This window comes from Aethalodelphis obliquidens, unplaced genomic scaffold (assembly GCF_003676395.1).
Source record: "Aethalodelphis obliquidens isolate GAN/ISIS:26980383/991018 unplaced genomic scaffold, ASM367639v1 scaffold14, whole genome shotgun sequence".
In the NCBI taxonomy this organism is placed as follows: Eukaryota; Metazoa; Chordata; class Mammalia; order Artiodactyla; family Delphinidae; genus Aethalodelphis; species Aethalodelphis obliquidens.
This window is the reverse complement of record NW_020837958.1, coordinates 36,650,936-36,669,464: the sequence shown is the minus strand read 5'-3', so window position 1 is coordinate 36,669,464 and position 18,529 is coordinate 36,650,936. Positions and strand designations below refer to the sequence as shown.

The following is an 18,529-nucleotide window of genomic DNA, read 5'->3' as shown; positions in this document are numbered from 1 at the left end:
TAGTTCCACAGCCTGCCTGCTGCTTCCTGTGGTCGCCCCAGCCCTCCTGCTGGGCCTCTGCAGAGGCAGCTTACACCCAGACCTACCCTTCTGCAGCATGCATCTGGGGACACCCCTTGGGGGTGCCCTTGGCATCCTCCCCTGTCCCTCACAACCCAAGGCTCTCACAGTTCTTGGGGCTGCTCAGACCCTCTGCTGCCTGCCCCTGCTCAAGGGCCTTTTCTCCTACAGCGTGAGGGCTAATTTGACTCTCAGGACTCAGGGCTGTAACTCCCCTTGCTCCCCTGGGGCTGCAAACCTCCCCAGAGAGCCCACAGCCTGGTGCCAGCCCAAGAGCAGGTGCCAGGGGAAGAAGGGCTGTTTCTCCACGAAAGTTGGAGCTGGGCTTCTGTTGCTGACAGGCAGGCCCGACGGCATGTAGAAAGGCAGGACCCTGAGTTCCAGTAAAGTGGAGCTGCCTAGGCCAAGAGCAAGCATCCGAATGAAAGCAATTAATCTTAAAACCTGAAGTTTAACCGTTTGCAAAACAGATCTCTCCTCTCTGTGGTGGCCCTTCGCTGCTCGACCTAATGGATTACTTTATTAATAATGCACTGTGCTTAAAAGCAAAAAAAAAAAAAAAAAAAAAAAAAAAAAAAAATTTTCTGACGATTCAATACTTCAGAAAGTCTCTTAAACCCGTTGCTACGGCAAAGCGATTGATATTTTATTATCTTTCAGAAGTGCAACATGAAAGCCCTGCAGCCCAGCAGAGCAAGAGCTTTGGTCCTCAGCAGCTGGCGGACCTGACTTCAACCAGAGGAGCCCCGGCCTCTTCCGACAAGATGCTGTCAGGTGGAGAAAAGGCATTGGGGGTGGTTAATAGGAGCCTGAGTTCACGCTGCAGCCAGACAAAGGGTGCAGTCCACAGCCCTGAGGAACACACCCCTTGGGGGCCCTGGGGACCAGTGCTGACTCCCAGCCCAGACGGCCACCTGCTGGGAGGGCGTAAGTGCAAGGAAGGATTTAGGCAGCAGGTGTGGGGGGAGGGTGAGTATATCCAGAGCCTTTCTCCCTCCCCCCAACTGAAGGTACCACCTTCAAGGTTTCCTGGAACCAGGAGATGCTAGACTCACTCCAGTGGGGAGTGGAGGGTGGATTTTATGAGCAGAAAGGTTGCTTTTGGAAGACAGCTCTAGGCTGAGCAGGACAAGGAGCAAATGGTTCCTCAGGGCCTAAGCCAGCCTTCTTCCTTGTGCTGTGATGTGTCCCAGAGCTCAGTGGCAGCAACAGTACAGAGCACCATATGGTTTAGACTGGACAGGGTGGGGGACTTGTGGGGCAGCGTGAGCTCTCCTCCACAGGTCTGGTGAAGACTAGGGAAAATACATATGCCCAGGGTGTAGGCAGGAGATGGGCTAAAATGATCTCCAGAGAGCCATTCCCATTCAGGGCTCATCTGGAAACCTTTAGTATCACAAAGCCCGGGGCACTCTGGGTGCCTGCACAGAGTGCAAGACCCGAGGTGGTGGTGGTGGCGTCGTCTTATTGGCGGGAGACCAGTCTCCCTGCCTGAGGCCGCCCATGTATAGGGCCTGGGTCTTCTGGGTTTCTGGCTTGGGCCTGGGGAGCCAAGCATGCTAAACAATCTCTGCTAAAGACATACCCTGATTTCCACATGCTCCCCAGGGTGGGAGTTCCTCCAAACACCACGGAAGGACCCTCTGCCCTGGCTCCTCATTCTACCAAGAGGGAAAGTGAAGAGATGGGCATGACTGGTCCGAGATTACACAGGGAGTTAGTGGAGAAAGGAGCTAAATCAGGGTCTCCTCCCTCCTTATCTGGCCTGACCCCAGACCCCTTCTTCTCTCTTTCAATCTGTACACAACTGCACCAGCCCAGCCCTCTGATGGCCCACATGGGGCTCCAGGGGAGGGGTCCATGAAGAGAGAAAAGCATAAGGAGATGAATGTCACACCCCAGCCAGACCCTGGACAATGGATTCTTTTGGCCAGAGCATTTAGTTCCCCCTCCCTCTCTTTCCACACTCACACTGAGAAATGGCCTTGAGGGCCACAGAGCTCCCGCACAGGCCACCCCCAGGCCAGATATTTTAAATGTCCCTCCCTGCTGGAGGTCTCAGAAGGTGGGAGGGGAGGCTAGGGGCATCAGCACATGATGGCAGCAAAGTGAACATCCTGTGTGACCTTAAGTCACTTAACTTCAGATTTTCACCAAGTGACCACGTCAGTAACACCACTGACCTGGAGAGCAAGAGGGCACAGACCTCTACTACTCACTAGCGGAGGTCAGAAGATGTCACTCTAAGAGGATTTCCGCTGACTCACGGAAAACCCACCTTCTCAGTTCCTTACCAGTAGAACCCAGGTGATGGCGTGGATGCTAACAATTACATTCACATCTCCCTCCCGACAACACTAACAAACTTAACAAACCAGGTAACCCTCCCCTACAGGGCAGGAGGGCCTGGGACAGCCAGGGGATGGCCACTCTTGACCCTGAGGGCTGCCCTTGGGTCACAGGGCACTCCTGGTTTTACCCTCAAGGGGACTGGGTTCTCCAACCTCTCCTGCACATACCAGGACAATTACTGCAGGGCACTCCCAGTCAGGAAGGCTTTGGGGTGTGTGGGACCACCATGGGTCCCTCTGTTCTGACCTCTCGGGCGCAGCGAGGCTCTTGACCAGGGCACGTCCATGCCGCTCCTGCACTCGTGCTACTGGCCAGGAGCGGGACACTTTCTTCCTCTGGGCCAAACTCCTGCCTCCGATTTCAAGAGACAGTGAGAACCACACTGGGAGACAGTGGGAATCACTGGAGGCAACCCTTTTTCTCACCAAGCTTTCGGGCAGCTGTCTCCCCGAGGGTCCGGCCGGCCTTTCCCCTCGCCTGCCGGGCACCCGGCGGCCACCGTCTTTCCGCGCGCCCGCTCGCCGCAAGCTCTGGAGTCCGATTTCCCGAAGCCACTGATTTGCTCGGCGCTCAGCGCCTCTCGGGTTACGCGGGCGGCGCGAGGCTGATGGCTGCGGTGAGAGGAGCAGCCGCAAAGACGAAAACGCTCTACGTGAAACCACTGCTGCGCCGAGATCGGAGGGCAGCCGGAGCCTCCACGCGGCCCCGCAGAGCATCGCACGGCCGGCGCACAGCTCGCCCTCCCGCGGTTCGGTCCGGCCTGTCCCGGCCCCGGGGCCGCGCAGCCCGGGGCTCCCTCATCTCCCCACGCCAGTCCCACTCGGTCCTCCCCCCGCCCCAGGCTCCAGCCCCAGCGCCCTGCGGACCGCCCGCCCAGCAAGCCCGGCACAGCCCGGTGTGTGGGCGCCGGTGTCCTGGCGTGTGTGTTCCCGCGCGCCGCGGCGGAGGGCGCGGGTGTGCGGGGAGTCGGGACCCCCGCCCGCCACCTACCGTCCTCCTTGTCCAGCACCATCATCTCGGGCGCTCCGTGTCCAGCCGCAGCTCGGCTCGGCCGGGAGAAGGGCGCCGGCTCCGGGCGCGCTTCGGCGGGGCGGCCGGTCCTCGGGCAGCGAGCGGGCTCTAATTACCCGCTTGCCCGGCTCTTAACCTAGATTGCACTCAGCTAGAATTACATTCAGGAGTGAAGCACTTCGCAGATACAAAAGCAGTCTCACCTACTTTTGTGCCTCAGAATTGCAAGGAACTATGAACTGCAATTTAGAGAGAGAGAAGGAGAGGGAGAGAGAAGCGGGAAGAGAGGATCAGAGCCGTTTCTTTGATTCTCACCTTCTAAATGGCTCAATTTGCCCAGTATAATCTGTCTTAATGTAATTGCATTTGATAGCTCATAACCCTGGCTCTGGCAACGACACAGCTTTCAGCCTCATAAAGTGTTTTCCCCTCGGATTTAATCTGAATCTCAATCTAAAATTATATTCAAAGAGATGGGGGAATCTCGGCGGCCGTCTCCCGCTGCCTTTCTCCCTCAACGTATGAGGTTTGCACTCCTGCTACTGAATAAATGCACACATTTCCCGAGGCCCCCCTCCCTCCCGGGTTAATGGGGAGTGGAGACGCGCGTCTGCCCGGCTCCGCAGCGCCGCCTGGAGGCCTGTCGGCCCCAACTCGGCGTGTGGCTCTGCTCAGGACCCAGGGTCCGCATTCCCAGTAACTGCCTGGTGGACCACACCTGTCTGTCACTCCCAGCCCCTCAGCCTTGATTTTGCCCCCCTCCCACGGGGCAATGTTTCTCTGACCTCGTGCCCTCCCTTCCTACTTCCTCTTCCCCAGGTTTCTGGGTGCTTCCTGGATTGTTTGGTAAAATTAACCCTCTGCAGGGCACAAATTTTCCCACTGTGTGTCTTACAGCACCACCTTTACCCCAGAAGCCCCTCCCAAGAGCATCCTGATTCCATAGAGAATGGGATCCTGTCTCAAATTCTCTCTGAGCAAGCACAGCATGGCCTTAAAGGTTTTTTTTTCATCCCACAACTATTTATTGAGCATATACTATGCACCAAGCACTATTTTAAGGCCCTGGGGATATAGCAGTGAAAACAAAGATTCCTGCTATTGCAGAGTTGACAATTCTTGCTCTGTAACTCAGGAGGCAGGAAGGGAGACAGTGTTCATCTCCTCTCCCTCTGAACCCTGCTTCTCTCCCAGAGCCCTGGGTCTGGTGCCCAGGCTGCCTACTCCAGGAAGGCCTCTCTTCAATATCAAGAGCATTATTTCCTTGACAGTACAGAGTTCCAGGATGGCATGAAAATCTTAATGGCTTTTCTCCACACAGATGTGTCAGAGGCTCATCCCCACAGTCTCTTCTGAGGACTAGACCCAGGCAAGGAGAAGGAAGCTGGAGTCCCTGGAGGGGCAAAGGGCCACCAGTTGAGACTTCATCCCATCTCTGCCTATTACCAACAGTGGACCTTAGCAAGTCATTTTCTCTCCCCAGGCCTCAGTTTCCCTGTTTGTGAAGTGGGAGACCTGCTCTGCTATCTCCAAGGTTGCTGCGGGGATCAGAGGAGATAATGCATGTGAATGTGCTTTGTGAACTGTGGCACCCCAGACAACGGAAGGGGACGTAGTGGGTACAAAGGAGACTTGGAGGCCAGGTCATGCCCCTTAAGCCCTGGGAGGCCCCAGTGCAGGGTGCTTGACTGGGGAGGGGGAGGGGGGAGTGGTGCTGCAGTCTATGGTCCTCTATCGTAGGCAGCAAAGTCAAGCTTTAAGAAAACAGAAGAGAGGCTGCTTCTAATGAGCTGCTTCCTCCGCAGCTCAGAGAGTTTCGCTTTCCCCTTCATCTTGAATACTTAATCCTAATAGTCCTTGAGTATATTTGATGTTAAATATATCATTTTGCTCAGACTCACCATCCCTCAGGACTGCGAGCTTGATCTCTCCCCTGTCACTGCAGCTGAACGGTACCCTGAGGGTCTGAGGGAGGCTTTGGCACTGCTGCCGCGGGCACATTTAGTGGCAGCCCCTCACCCCAGCCTGAGTGAGGGGGCCAGACAGTGTAGCAAGCACAGGGCCTGACAGGCTGGCAAGGGGTAGCCTCTTGCTGTAGACACCTCTGTGCTACCTGGAGGTGTGCACTCCACAAGGGCTGCAGCCCTACTCCTGACCTCCAGGCTGCTTCTCCTGACTGCTTCTCCTGACTTTCAGGGTCTGGCCCTGACCCACACACCTGGGCTCCATCAGCTGGGGCCACTTGCTCATTCTTTCATCCACGTGTTGTGCTCAGGACTCCGTCCCAACACCAGCTCTCCCCAGCCCCCAGGGTGCCCAGTTAGCAGCCACACAGCCAGCCTCCCTCTAGGGAGTCAGAGGCCTTGCATGCCACCCCAGGGACTGGTGCAGCCTTGGGGTACTGAGCAGGGGATCGGTGCTGTGTGTGAAGGGCTGGCTGCTGTGCCCACAGGCAGCTCTCTCTGCAGCCCCAGTGGTGAGCACTGAGTTCCCACACTCACCTGGAGAAGGGCCTCTGCAGAGGCCTGTTTCACAGAGCTACCCGGCAAGCCTTGGACAGTTTGGGTGACTTGAGCTCCCAGCCAGGAAGAGGCCTGCTGGGTTTACAAACCCAGACAGGAGCCTGGCTCATCCAGCGGCCTCCCTCTCAGCTTATGGGTAACTGCTGTGCAGGCAGGTAACTCCCATGCCCATGCTCACTCCTACGCCTCCAGGTCCAGGGACACGCCCACAACACCAGGGTGCAGTCCTCGGATCCCCTGGGGCTGGGGGAGGTTGTCTGCACCTGACACATTCCACAGGTGATGAGCATATACTCTCACTTCCATACTGCCAAGAGTGCTCCAAAATGCCCTTGAAATGCCTCTGGGGACGGCAGGGGGAGGCCATTTGATCAGTCCCCTAGGTTACGGTGAGGGAAGAGGGGGTGCTCCTGGCTGCTTTACAAAGTTTTGGGCAGGTCCTAGCAGTTTGTCTTGTACCTGGCAGTAAAGTCCTGAGGAAGGATTCCTGCATCGGGGTTGGGGGTTGGGGGGGAGGTTGGAGACTTGGCGCCCGAGGGCCCAGGCAGACCAGATATTCCAGAACCCTTCAGTAGAGCCTGTCAGATGTGCCTCAGCCTGAGGGCCCTGCTCCCAACACAGTGCAGCTGTCTCTAAGATGGGGTTACAAGCTGGCCTCACAGGTGACACTCAAAGGGGTATTTGGAGTGACAAAGGCCATTTCCCTGTGGCTGCCACAGTTGACTGGACAGGGTGAATCTACAGACTTTGCAGAACAATCAGGATACCTGCTGGCCAAGTTCAGATGCCCTGCCCTGCCCTGCCCCCGACTCACACAAAAGCAGCCCATGCACAGAGATTTGCAACCAGCTAGAGTGGAGAAGTACACGGTTGGCAAACTTTTCCTCTTTGGGTTTCTGGAGGCCCTGGACAGGCCTTCTAGGAAGCTGCAGTTATAACTTATTAGGCTTTGTGGGTGCCTAGGCAGAATCTGCACTCCAGAAAACAAGTCTCCCCACTCACTTGATGAAGTCCAATCCACCCCTGCACAACAGCCCAGAGAAGGCTGCCGATATAGGCTGTCGACCAAATGTCCTAGTTTGCCCTGGGACTGAGGGGTTTCCAGGATCCAGGACTGTCAGTGTTAAAACAGGGACGGTCCTGGGCAAACCAGGACAGTTAATCACCCTAGTGGGATGTGGTAGGGTGGGACAAGGGACTAGTGGGGCCGGAGAGAAAGGCCAGGCAGCCAGACCCTTCCCTGCAGACCAGCAGCTGCCTCCCACCCCCAAATTTCCCAGCCTCCTGCCTCAGGGCTCCATCTCCTGGGCACCAAATAACTGCCCTAGCAACTGGCAGTGCTCCTTGGGCCAGCAGCACTGTAAGCCCTCCTGAGAGACTGGCAGTTAGAATGGGAAGGGTGTGAGCTGGATCCAGGGGTGGTCCAGATTTTGGGAGACCCAAGCTTCCTTATGCAACTGGGGCGGGGGGGGGGGGTTAAGAAAGGAACAGTAGATCACTAATACAAATTACAACAGAAGGACTCTGAAGCTTATAATTCATTAGCTTCAAGGTGAATCCGGCCCTGATATCTTGGATATATGGCCCATCCACGGGCCCTAGCCAGCGGAGCACCTCCCAACACGCTGGACTGGGGGAGCTGATGGTGAGCGTCCTCCCCAGCCCTGCCAGGGATGAAGCAATGTCACCCATCCCGCAGCTATGAAGTTCCAGAACGGAAGGGACCCCAGGACAGTGCCGAGTTCTCTGGGCATCCCCCTGGGGGAGCCGTTCTGCAGTCGGTGCAGAAGGGGGAGGGCGTGCAGATACCCAAGTGGGAGGCGGGGAGACTGGGGCCAGCGGGCACTGCGGGGAAGCCCGCGGCGCGGATCGGAGAGGCGCTCCTGTGTCTGCGAGGCGACAAGAGCCAGTGAGAAAGTTCCCGGCCCGAGCGTGCGGGGCTGGCGGGCTCGGGGTGGCCCGTGTGACTTCCTAATCCCCCTGAGAAGCCTCGGGGGCTGAGCCCGGCACCCCGACACACACCCGCGCGCACCTCCACCGCCCGGCTTCCAGGAAGCAGCCCAGCGGCCCGAGGCAGCCGGGAGCCGGGGGCGCTGCCGCCGCCGCCGCCGCGCGGGGTGGCCTCGGCCGGGCCCGCGCCGCCGCCCCCACCCTGCGGCCCGCGGGTCCCCGGGCACCTACCGTCCTCCTGGTCCAACACCATGGTTCCCCCCCCGGGCCGAGGACGCGGAGGGGCGGGCGGCTAGGACTCCGCCGCCGCCCGCCTGCGCTGCTCCAGTCGGCCCCGCGCGGGCTCCGCGCCCGGCTAGCGCTGCCGCGGACGGGGGCGGGCGGACGGGGGCGGACGGACGGGCGCCGGGAGCTGAGCCCAGCGGACAGGGAGCTCGCGCGGGCGGGCGCAACCCGGGGGCGGGGCGGGGCGGGGCGGGGCTGGGGCGCATCAGCCGGGCCGGGATCGCCGAGCCGATCCGGCAGCCGCTGCCCGAGCCGGGCCGCCGCCGCCGCCGCCGCCGCCGCCGCCGCCGCCGCGCGCCCTTCTCTGCGCGCTGGCAGCGCTCGCGCAGCCGAGTGAAGCCTGCGTTTCCCAGGGCCCCTCAGATTCCCCTGTTAATTAAATCAATTCATTATGCTCAGATCTGATTAGCGGCCCTTCCCCCCTTTGAATCAATTATTCAATACACAAACATAATTGCTTGGGCCAGAGGTGCACGCCATTAGCTTATTTAACTCCAAGGACACTAATTACCCGCAGGGCACGGGAACTTTTCTCATTAATTCTGACAAAACACAAAAGCACAGCCAGAGTGTGTGCGTGTGAGGACTCTGTGTGTGTGTGTGTGATCACATGCCGGAGTGTGGGCTGTGTGGGGTGGTGAGCCACTGTGTGAGCTTCAGCTGGGACTTGGGGGTGGCGGAATGTGTGTGATTTCGGGTGGGAGTGTGTGGGGTGTCGTTTTGAGTCTGTGACCCTGTCCTCGTGAGTGTGGGACTCTACGTGTGCGACTGTCAGTGCATCGGGCTGGGTGTGGCTCTGAGTCTGGGGACTGAGGGCGAGGGTCCGAGCCCCAACGCAGGAATGTATGAGATTGTGCGAGTGCTTCTGTGTGTGGCTGTGAATGTGACTCCCTGGCTACTGTGGTAGGCACCCATCCCCTTTCTTTTTCGCCTAATTGCCTGGCCATTGCCCACTGCACGCTCAGACCCACAAGGGCAAGTGCAGACCACACAAGAGAAACCGGAAGAATCAGGAGGCAGTGCCCAGGTTGGGGCAGTGTCCCCCTCCCCCATCACCGGTTTGTGCACCGACTGGACTATGCTCCCCCTCCCCCCAGTTATAAACCTCAGGTTCCCATCATCCCCTTCCCTCGCTCTCTCACGGCACATCCCTATACTTCCCCCATTCTCCAGCGTTTATTCCAAAGCCCTCCTGAGTCCCAGCTCGCCCCCTTCCATTTCCACAAGTGCTTGATATCTAGGCACACTCCCCCACCCAATTCCACAAACCTTACTTCTTTGCCTCCTGTCTGTAAGGTTGAACAGAGGGTGTGCCTATGGTCGACCAACTTCTCCACATTTTACCTCCCAGGAAATCTCTATTGAGAGAGAGCCAGTGAGAGAGCCCACAGAGGCAGGGACACAGAGGGTAATTGATTCCCCCAAATTAGGTTTCTGCTTTCTAAAGACCGGTATTGTTCCTGTTCTCAATGTGCACAGAGGTATTGAAGATTTCCTTTTTGTTTCCTCAGGCAATGAATGAGCTTAATCCATTTGGCTTTATAAATCAGGAAACTAATATTCGCTCCTTCCATAGACGCTTTTTTAAAAATTTAATTGGTGGGGGAGGCACAGCTTGTCACCCTTATGCTGTCCCCAAGCCCCCACTTATCAAAACACATTCTGATTGAGGGGTGGAGAGAGGGCTGGGGGGAAGGGAGGGCTCATCCTGATTCCTTCTGCCCTCCTCCATCCTTGCCCATGGACCCACATAGTTCATATTGGGAAAAGTTTGTGAAATGACTGAATTAATCATATTCAGTTCAGTAAAGAAAAGCAGACTGTTCAGAGGTGCTCTTCAGGATGATCTCCCACATCTGCTGCTCTTGGTTTCCCATGAGCACTGAACATGGCCTTGCCATGATTGGGTCTGGCAAATCCTCATCCTCACCATCCAGCACAAGCTGCTAGAGTCATCTTCCTGGTGCCAAGACCTGCGCCTGCTACTCTCCTGCTCAAGGTACCAAAATGTTCACTGCAGCTCTGTTTACAATAGCCCAGAGATGGAAGCAACCTAAGTGTCCATCATCGGATGAATGGATAAAGAAGATGTGGCACATATATACAATGGAATATTACTCAGCCATAAAAAGGAACGAAGTTGAGCTATTTGTAATGAGGTGGATAGACCTAGAGTCTGTCATACAGAGTGAAGTAAGTCAGAAAGAGAAAGACAAATACCGTATGCTAACACATATATATGGAATTTAAGAAAAAAATGTCATGAAGAACCTAGGGGTAAGACAGGAATAAAGACACAGACTTACTAGAGAATGGACTTGAGGATATGGGGAGGGGGAAGGGTAAACTGTGACAAAGCGAGAGAGTGGCATGGACATATATACACTACCAAACGTAAGGTAGATAGCTAGTGGGAAGCAGCCGCATAGCACAGGGAGATCAGCTCGGTGCTTTGTGACTGCCTGGAGGGGTGGGATAGGGAGGGTGGGAGGGAGGGAGACGCAAGAGGGAAGAGATATGGGAACATATGTATATGTATAACTGATTCACTTTGTTATAAAGCAGAAACAAAAAATAAAATTAAAAAAAAAGAAGCTTCCATGGCTCCCCTTTGTCCATAAAACAAAGCCCTAACTACTTATCCTATCATTTCAGGCCCTTCGGGAGATCTGGGGAAGCCTTTGTAACCACCACTGCCCTTCACTTCAATTCAATTGCTATCTATTGATCTCCAACAACAATCCCACACTCCAGCCCCTCTGGACTGCTTTACTGTAATTGAACACACCCTGCAGGTTCTTGCTCTAGTGATTCTTCTCATGGCATCCCTCTGCTTAGAAAGCCCTTGCCCACCTCTCAAAGCCCTCTAAGGAAACCTCTCCCCTACGTTTCTCTAAGTGGGTGTCTCTATGTGAAGTCTGGATGACAGAGTGGTATGTGGATTATTCCATTGAGCCCTGGAGTATAAGGTCAGCCCTTGAGGGCAGAGTTTCAGCTCTCCTCTGGAGTGGAAGGACAGATATCATATGAAGAGTCTACACTGGGTCACTGGAGAAAATGCGAGCTGCAGAAGCAGGGGAAGGATTCAGATATAAGAATGGAGGCTCAGAAGGAGGGAACCTTGGGTACCCTCTTTCCTCCCTCCCCAGGATCTCAGATGGCATGGGACCAGAACCCAGTTGCACGCTTCCTCTGGATCTAATATTTGGATCTCCATGCTTCTCTGTGTTGCTGGGCATGGCCACTGCCTGGATTGGTGCTGGCTGTTCCTGGCACTAGGGCATCTGGCCAATGGGACAAGAGGGGGCTGAAATTCTGCCCTCTCTCTGCTCTCCAAGCCATGTGCTTGACATGGGCTGCACCCACCAAGAGAGGGTACTTTTTGCTAGTTTGCACAGAAGCACTATGTGGACTTGCGTGGCCCCGGAATTGAGTGATCTGCTTGGCCAGATCTGACACTCAAGGAGGCCGGCCTGAAGGGTTGAGCACCCAGCCTCCTCTGCCCCCACCCTCACTCACACCAAGGGCCTGTGTGAGCTCTTAGAAGACCAGCCTCCTGGTTTTCATAGAGGAAGAGAAAATTCAGAGAGTTTAACCATAATGGGTGGTCAGGGATACTGAAACAGATGCCCAGCCCATCTTTGAATTTATATGGGCCCCACGCACTGGTGAAGGACACTGAACTCAGTCCATCCCTGAGATTCAGACATGGACAGACCTACTGTAAGGATCAAGGTCCCCAGCAGAAACCACGCTGGAGGAGAGACAGCGAGCTTCTTGAAAGGAGATCCTCATGGGCACCTAGACTGAGTAGAAAGGCCTGGAGTTTGGAGGGGCAACAATTCCAGGTATGGCGCAAAGCTAGGCCTGACCCACTTCCACCCGGCACTCCCATAGGAAGTGGGCAGTGGTGCAGATGAGGAAGCATATCACTAACGGCTTTACTATTGAAGCCTCCTCTGAAAGAGCTGGTCACTAGGAACAAAAGGTAACTGTAGAGAGGGACAAGAGCAACTGGGTCAGCAGCTCGGTGGCACTGGTGGCAGCACATGCATGCAATGGACGACAAGATGGCAAGAGTATTGGGAAGCAGCTCTCGTTATATGGGAGGCATCTGTATCCCTAGCCCATCAATCCTACCTCCCAACCCTGGGACTGTTAGAGAGAAAATGGCTTTATCCAGAACTCCAAATCTGATAGTGTCCAGAGGGCACTTGGATAACACATGTAAGCATTCCTAGAAGGTCTTACACCTTTTTGGAGAGGAGGATCCAGAAGAAGAGAATCAGAGCATGAGAATTTCGGGCTAATTGTTGTGAATGTGTAAGATCTGGTACCCGGCATATGTATGGGCTCCATATTCCAACCTGCTTTAGCTATGTGACTGGCATGAAGGGAGAGGCTGTGGGAGCAGGAATGGGCCGGAACAGCCCCGACTGCCAGCTTTGCCTGATGGCAGTGGAGATCAGCAGGACACGCAAAGGGCATCATTAACATCAGGCCAACCAAAGGCTTTGCTCCCACGGCCCCTCGCTGCCTGGAAGGTCTCCTGAAGCCACACATGCTCGCCCATGCTCCTGAACTTCTGTTTCATTTCTCTGATTCATCCCCCTGCTCCTCTGAAGTCTCAGCAGATGATGTCACCTTCTACCTTATGAGATGAGAGGTGTTAGACAGAAAGGTCCACCTCCCCCTGCCGAACACCTTCCCCTGGGGTGCTGTCCACGGCTGTTGGGGTGTGTAGCCCTTACTCGGGATTTCTCCTTTGAGTTCTACTCCAGTATTTCCAAATGCCCCCTTGATATTTCCACTTGGCTGTTTCAAAGGTATCTTAAAATTTAAAATCCAAATTGAGCTCATGATTTCTTCCCAAATCTTTCTTCATCTTGTTCCAGTAAACCTGCCACTCAGTTCTTAATACCAGAAATCTGGAAGTAAAGCAGAATTTCAACCAAGCCAGCAAAAGTAACCAAAAAGAAGTGTGTGTGTGTGTGTGTGTGTGTGTGTGTGTGTGTGTAAGAAACAGCAAATATATGGAATAAGTAAAGTATATCAGTATATTACACTAAATGTGAAGAGACTGGATTTCCCTATCAAAAAACAGTTTGTCTAAGTTAAAACATAAAATATAGCCAAATGCTGTTTACAAGAAATATTCCCAAAACAAGGAATTCCTCTATGAAAACCAGACCCATTAATTCCACTTCTAGGTATATAGACAAGAGAACTGAAAACATGGCCACACAAAAATTTGTACAGTGATGTTTATAGCAGCATTATTTATAATAGCCAAAAGGTGGGAAAAAACCAAATGTCCATCAACTGACAAATGGACATTACTGGGCCATAAAAAGGAATGAAGTACTGATACACGCCACAAAATGGATGAGCCTTTAAAATGTTATGCTGTGTGAAAGAAGGCAGTCACAAAAGTCTACATGTTATATGAGTCCATTCATTCAAAATGTCAAGCGTAGGCAAGTCAGTAGAGACACAAAGCAGATGAGTGGGGTTAATAGTGGGATGACAGCTAAAAGGCACAGGGTTTCTTTTTGAGGTAATGAAAGGTTCTAAAGTTGACTGTGGTGATTCACGCATCTATAAATATACTAACATGCATTACATTGTACACTTTAAATGGATAAATTGTATGGTATGTAAATTATATCTCAATAAAGCTATTTTTTAAAATGGTGCTACCATAATTGGTTATCCATCTGGAAGAAACAAATGGGATCCCTACCCACTCCCATAAAGATTATGTTCCAAATGGGTTAGAGATTTTAATACAAAAATGAAACAATGAAAATATTAGAAGAAATTTAAAGGAAAAATGGAATAGATTTGGATAATGAAAACATGAGTAAATTTGGTGGGGGATATCTGCAAGAGTAGCAAAAGAAAGGATAGACATTATACTAAGTTAATTTTTAAAACTTTGATGGCGGGCTTCCTTGGTGGCGCAGTGGTTGAGAGTCCGCCTGCCGATGCAGGGGACGCGGGTTCGTGCCCCGGTCCGGGAAGATCCCACATGCCGCCGAGCGGCTGGGCCCGTGAGCCATGGCCGCTGGGCTTGCGCGTCCGGAGCCTGTGCTCCACAATGGGAGAGGCCACAACAGTGAGAAAAAAAAACTTTGATGGCAAAAGATACCATAAACAAAGAAAAACAACAAATGATTTACCAGAAAAATATATGCAAAATATAAAACAATAAAAGGGAAAATGTTGTATATACAAAGAGTTTCTATAAATTGTAAAGAAAAAGACAAATGCCCAAAAGAAAAATGGAAATAGGGTATGAAGAGGCTGTTGCGGGAGGAGGAAATCTAAATGGCCAATAAAATGCTTACCCTCATTATTGTTTAGGAAAATGCAAATTAAAGCAAAATAAGTTTTCATTACTTTAATTCATCAGATTGGAAAAAAAATTAAGAGTAAATTTAAGGTCTGTTAGAAATGTGAGAAAATGGGCGCTCTCATTTGTTGCTGAGCAAGTAATCGGGCACTATCTGATACAATTTGGGGCAAGTAACCTGGTGCTATTGATTAAAATTAGAAATGCACATACCTTTTTTTTTTAACATCTTCATTGGAGTACAACTGCTTTACAATGGTGCGTTAATTTCTGCTTTACAACAAAGTGAATCAGTTATACATATACATATGTTCCCATATCTCTTCCCTCTTGCGTCTCCCTCCCTCCCACCCTCCCTATCCCACCCGCACATACCTTTTGACCCAGAAATTCTCCTTCTGGGAATATATCTTATGGAGGAAAATCACCCGTATTTAAGGGTAGCCTTATAATTTCAGCATTGTTTGTGGTGGCAGGAAACTGGAAACTATCTGATATCAATGTCACTCAATGATCAAATAAACTGTCGTACAGCCCAGCTGAAGAACATCATGCAGCTGTTAAAACGGGAGTTAGACCTACAGCTATGGAATTGCGAAGGGTGTCTGTGATGTACTGTTAAGCGAGAAAAGTAGGTTGCAGAGTAAGTAGCAAGTAATATCCCATTTAAAAGAAAACCTCTCTCTGCTTAGATGAACACAAAGGCAAGATGTGCAAGGCTGCTCCTGTTCAGGCTGTCAGCAGGGTGGCCTTAGCAGGTGAGAGTGGAAGGCGGGAGTTAAGGGCAAAGTAGCAACTTTCTTCATTGTGTACCTTTAGAATCTTTTCATTACTTATAATAAGTAAGTAACTTGTAATTTTAAAAAATTTAGAAATAAATTGGAGTCATTTTTGACACTCCCTCCAATCACACAGTCACCACGACTGCGCCAGTCTGAGGGACCGTTATCTTTTGCATGCTGCTGCAAGAGCTTCCTGCTAGCCTCCCTGCATCCACCCTGAGGCCCGCTAATACAGCCTCCATACCCCGTATGCAGCCAGGAGATGTCTTCAAAATGCAGATCAGATTTGGTCAACCAACCGTCAGAGCTGTAATGGCTCCCGGTTGCTCTCTGCAGAAAGCCCCCATCCCCAGCCTGTCCCTTGGCTCTGCACAAGTAGGGTCTCCTGAAGCATCTCCCATCACGGGCACCCACCACTTGCTCCCACCTGCAGTCGTTGCCCTTGTCATTGTCTGAACCACTGCTTGCCTCAGGGCCTGCAGACTCGCTGTTTCGTCTACATGGAACGTTCTTCATTTGGACCACCTCTTGCTCACCCCGTGGGTCTGGGATTTAATGTCACTCTCTTCGTCAGGGTGGCCTCTCCCCTCCAGACTAGGTTAGATCTCCCTCTTACAGTCTGGCGGGGCCCTCTGCTTTTCCTCCATAGTTCTTATCACAACGATCTAGTTAATTACATAGTTATTTGTATACTTATTTGTGTGACAGGGATCAAAGAAAAACTGTTAAGTTGTAAGTGTTTGCATCTTCTCTTCCAACCCCCTGCTTTGGGGGAGAAATGGGTCAGACAAGAAGGCCCAGGGGTCTAACCCAACTCTGAGATTCTGAACTTGTTCTTGCCCTTCTCACAGCCACCACCCTAACCACAGTTGGGAGAATTTGTCTCCTCACATATTTCCCTCCACTCTTGTACTTATCTAGTCATCTAGCTTGTTCTGAGAACTGGTGATGACAGGGCCCTCTGTGGTGCTGGTGAGCTTGCAGGCTTCCTCGGCAGTTCGAGAGTGGCACACTCAGTCTCCAAATGGCTTTCTTCTGCACCTCCCACCCATCGGAGACCCTCACCACGGGGGCGTCCTGGAGCCCCACTGTGCCCTCTGAGGCCACAGCCACCCCAGCAACCAAGCTCCAGCCTGATCGGCAGCTTCAGAATCCCAATCCCATGGGCTTCCCTGCTGGCGCAATGGTTGAGAATCCGCCTGCCAATGCAGGGGACACGGGTTCGAGCCCTGGTCCGGGAAGATCCCACATGCCGCGGAGCAACTAAGCCTGTGCGCCACAAGTAATGAGCCTGCACTCTAGAGCCTGCGAGCCACAACTACAGAGCCCGAGTGCCACAACTACTGAAGCCCACACGCCTAGAGCCTGTGCTCTGCAACAAGAGAAGCCACCGCAATGAGAAGCCCGCGCACCGCAACGATGAGCAGCCCCCGCTTGCCGCAACTAGAGAAAGCCCGCGCACAGCAATGAAGACCCAACACAGCCAAAAATAAATAAATTATTTAAAAAAAAAGAAAAAAGAATCCCAATCCCAATCAGAATCCCGAATAATCATCCTGCGTGATTAGGGTCCTCTGTTCCCTTTCCCGTCCTCCTAATCACCTGTCCACGGAGGACTGAACACCTGGAGTGATCCTGGGCTGGATCTCTGAAGCCGGGCATCCCCACGTACTCGTGGGGCTGGGGCTGGTCCCAGAGCTTCATGGACTCCTGCCGACCGGCCCGTGGGCTGAGCACTGTGACTCAGTCCCAGAGAACAGACAGTGTCCTGACAAGCTTACCAGAGTGAACACGCCCATATGCAGGTGGTCCCCTTGGAGCTACAGCTGCATGTCCCAACAGCACACGCGTCCCAGAAGCCGTCCTCCCGATGCTGCAGGCAGGGGCCAAGGTACGTGAGGCTGATGGGGAAGCACTCCTGGTCTGCTTCCTCCAGCCTCTATCTAGTGGGGTCCTTCTGTCCTACCCCTGCTCCCAAATCGAAGAGGCCCAAGGGGTTCTTTGTCACGCCCAGCCTGTCTGAGAGGCCCCACCAGTTCCCAAATGATACAAGTTTGGAGAAAAATCCATCACCCTGGAAGCACATAGTCCTCTATGGCTGCTGCTACCCAGGACCTGCCTGGGTTTCTCCAAGCCAGGCATTGAGCCCTCACACTTGGGCCCCTTCTGTGGTCAGTCGTAGAAATATCTGAGTCCTGTCAGGGCTGGAGGTCACAGTCAGCCACTACTCAGGGCCTGCACTAAATATGCCCCAGCCCAGCAGACTGAGTCACCCACAGCCTGGAGACCGGCTGCTAATTCAGACCCTCAAAGAGCCTGTGGTGCTGCCCTGAGGCCTCTCAGACTTGGTGGTGACGGCTCAGGCCTGGATCCTGATTCAGGTTCGAACACTACTTAATGCAGATCTCAGGCAACTTCCCCTTCCTGAGCATGGCCGACTGCTGTTGGTGTCCCCAGCCTCCATTCTCCCCTCCCTCCAGGGCAGCTGCCCAACTGGAGACTATCTTTCCCAGCTTCCCTTGCAAATAGGTATAGACAACTTACTATTCTCATCTGTAGGCAGGAGAGATATGAGCTACTTTTCCCTCTCCTGTGTACAAGGACGTTGCTTATCCAGGGCTTCCTGTCTTCCCCGCTTCCCATAAGCTAGAATACAGACATTCCAATATCCAGATTGGACTATGCAGGTGACAACACCGGAAAGGATGCAGGGAAACAAAGTGGAAGGAAGCTGGGTCCCTGAGTGACCTTGTAGAGCAGCCCTGACAACCTGAGCTTCTTACCTCGTGTTATGAGAGAGAGAAATAAAGTTCCATCTTATTCAAGCCATCGCAGTTTGGGCTCTATCACAGCAGCTTCGCCTTTCCCCTAATGCATGCATTGAGCCTGATTCGCCAGCAATAAAATGGTTTCTTCAAGTTCCAAGTTTCCAATTCCAGGCTTTGCTTTGCCAGGACTTGGGTTTCTAGGAAGCTGCCCAGAATGCTCCCTTGGCCTGGGCAGACCCTTGCTATATGCCCTGCTTCATCCTTCCTTCAAGAAGTTCCCTGATGGTCACATAGGGCCTGACCCTGGGACCGACGGGGGAAAGGATATGCAGAAGTTTATCTTTTTAGCTGAGGGCACAGCTGGAACAGGAGTCAAGGCCAGCGGGATTAGTCTCTGTTTTAGGCTGCCTAGATCCCTGGTTTGAGCCTAGTTAGGTGTTCATC

General features: G+C 53.0%; 1 protein-coding gene and 1 long non-coding RNA gene across 5 annotated transcripts in view; both read right to left on the bottom strand.

Annotated features, from left to right (window-relative positions):
- LMO1 (LIM domain only 1) overlaps positions 1 to 18,529 on the bottom strand; it is an 88,581-nt gene that overhangs the window by 32,046 nt on the left and 38,006 nt on the right. Inside the window, exons 1-2 of one of the 4 annotated variants that reach the window (XM_027115464.1) lie at positions 8,127 to 8,308; positions 3,403 to 3,662 (exon numbers count right to left, since the gene is read on the bottom strand). The exons of 1 other annotated variant lie outside the window; for it this stretch is intronic. In XM_027115464.1, the coding sequence (XP_026971265.1) occupies positions 3,403 to 3,427 (25 nt within the window). In that variant the 5' untranslated portion in view covers positions 3,428 to 3,662; positions 8,127 to 8,308. Of the gene's footprint in view, positions 1 to 3,402; positions 3,663 to 5,924; positions 8,005 to 8,126; positions 8,310 to 18,529 lie in introns of those variants that run through there. 2 more of the 4 variants (XM_027115465.1, XM_027115466.1) reach the window with 2 other exon arrangements.
- On the bottom strand, positions 686 to 2,830 carry LOC113625039 (uncharacterized). The gene is made up of 3 exons (XR_003434547.1): positions 2,580 to 2,830; positions 1,646 to 1,721; positions 686 to 827 (listed from the first exon to the last, which is right to left on the bottom strand). It is a non-coding gene; the product is annotated as an uncharacterized LOC113625039 (long non-coding RNA).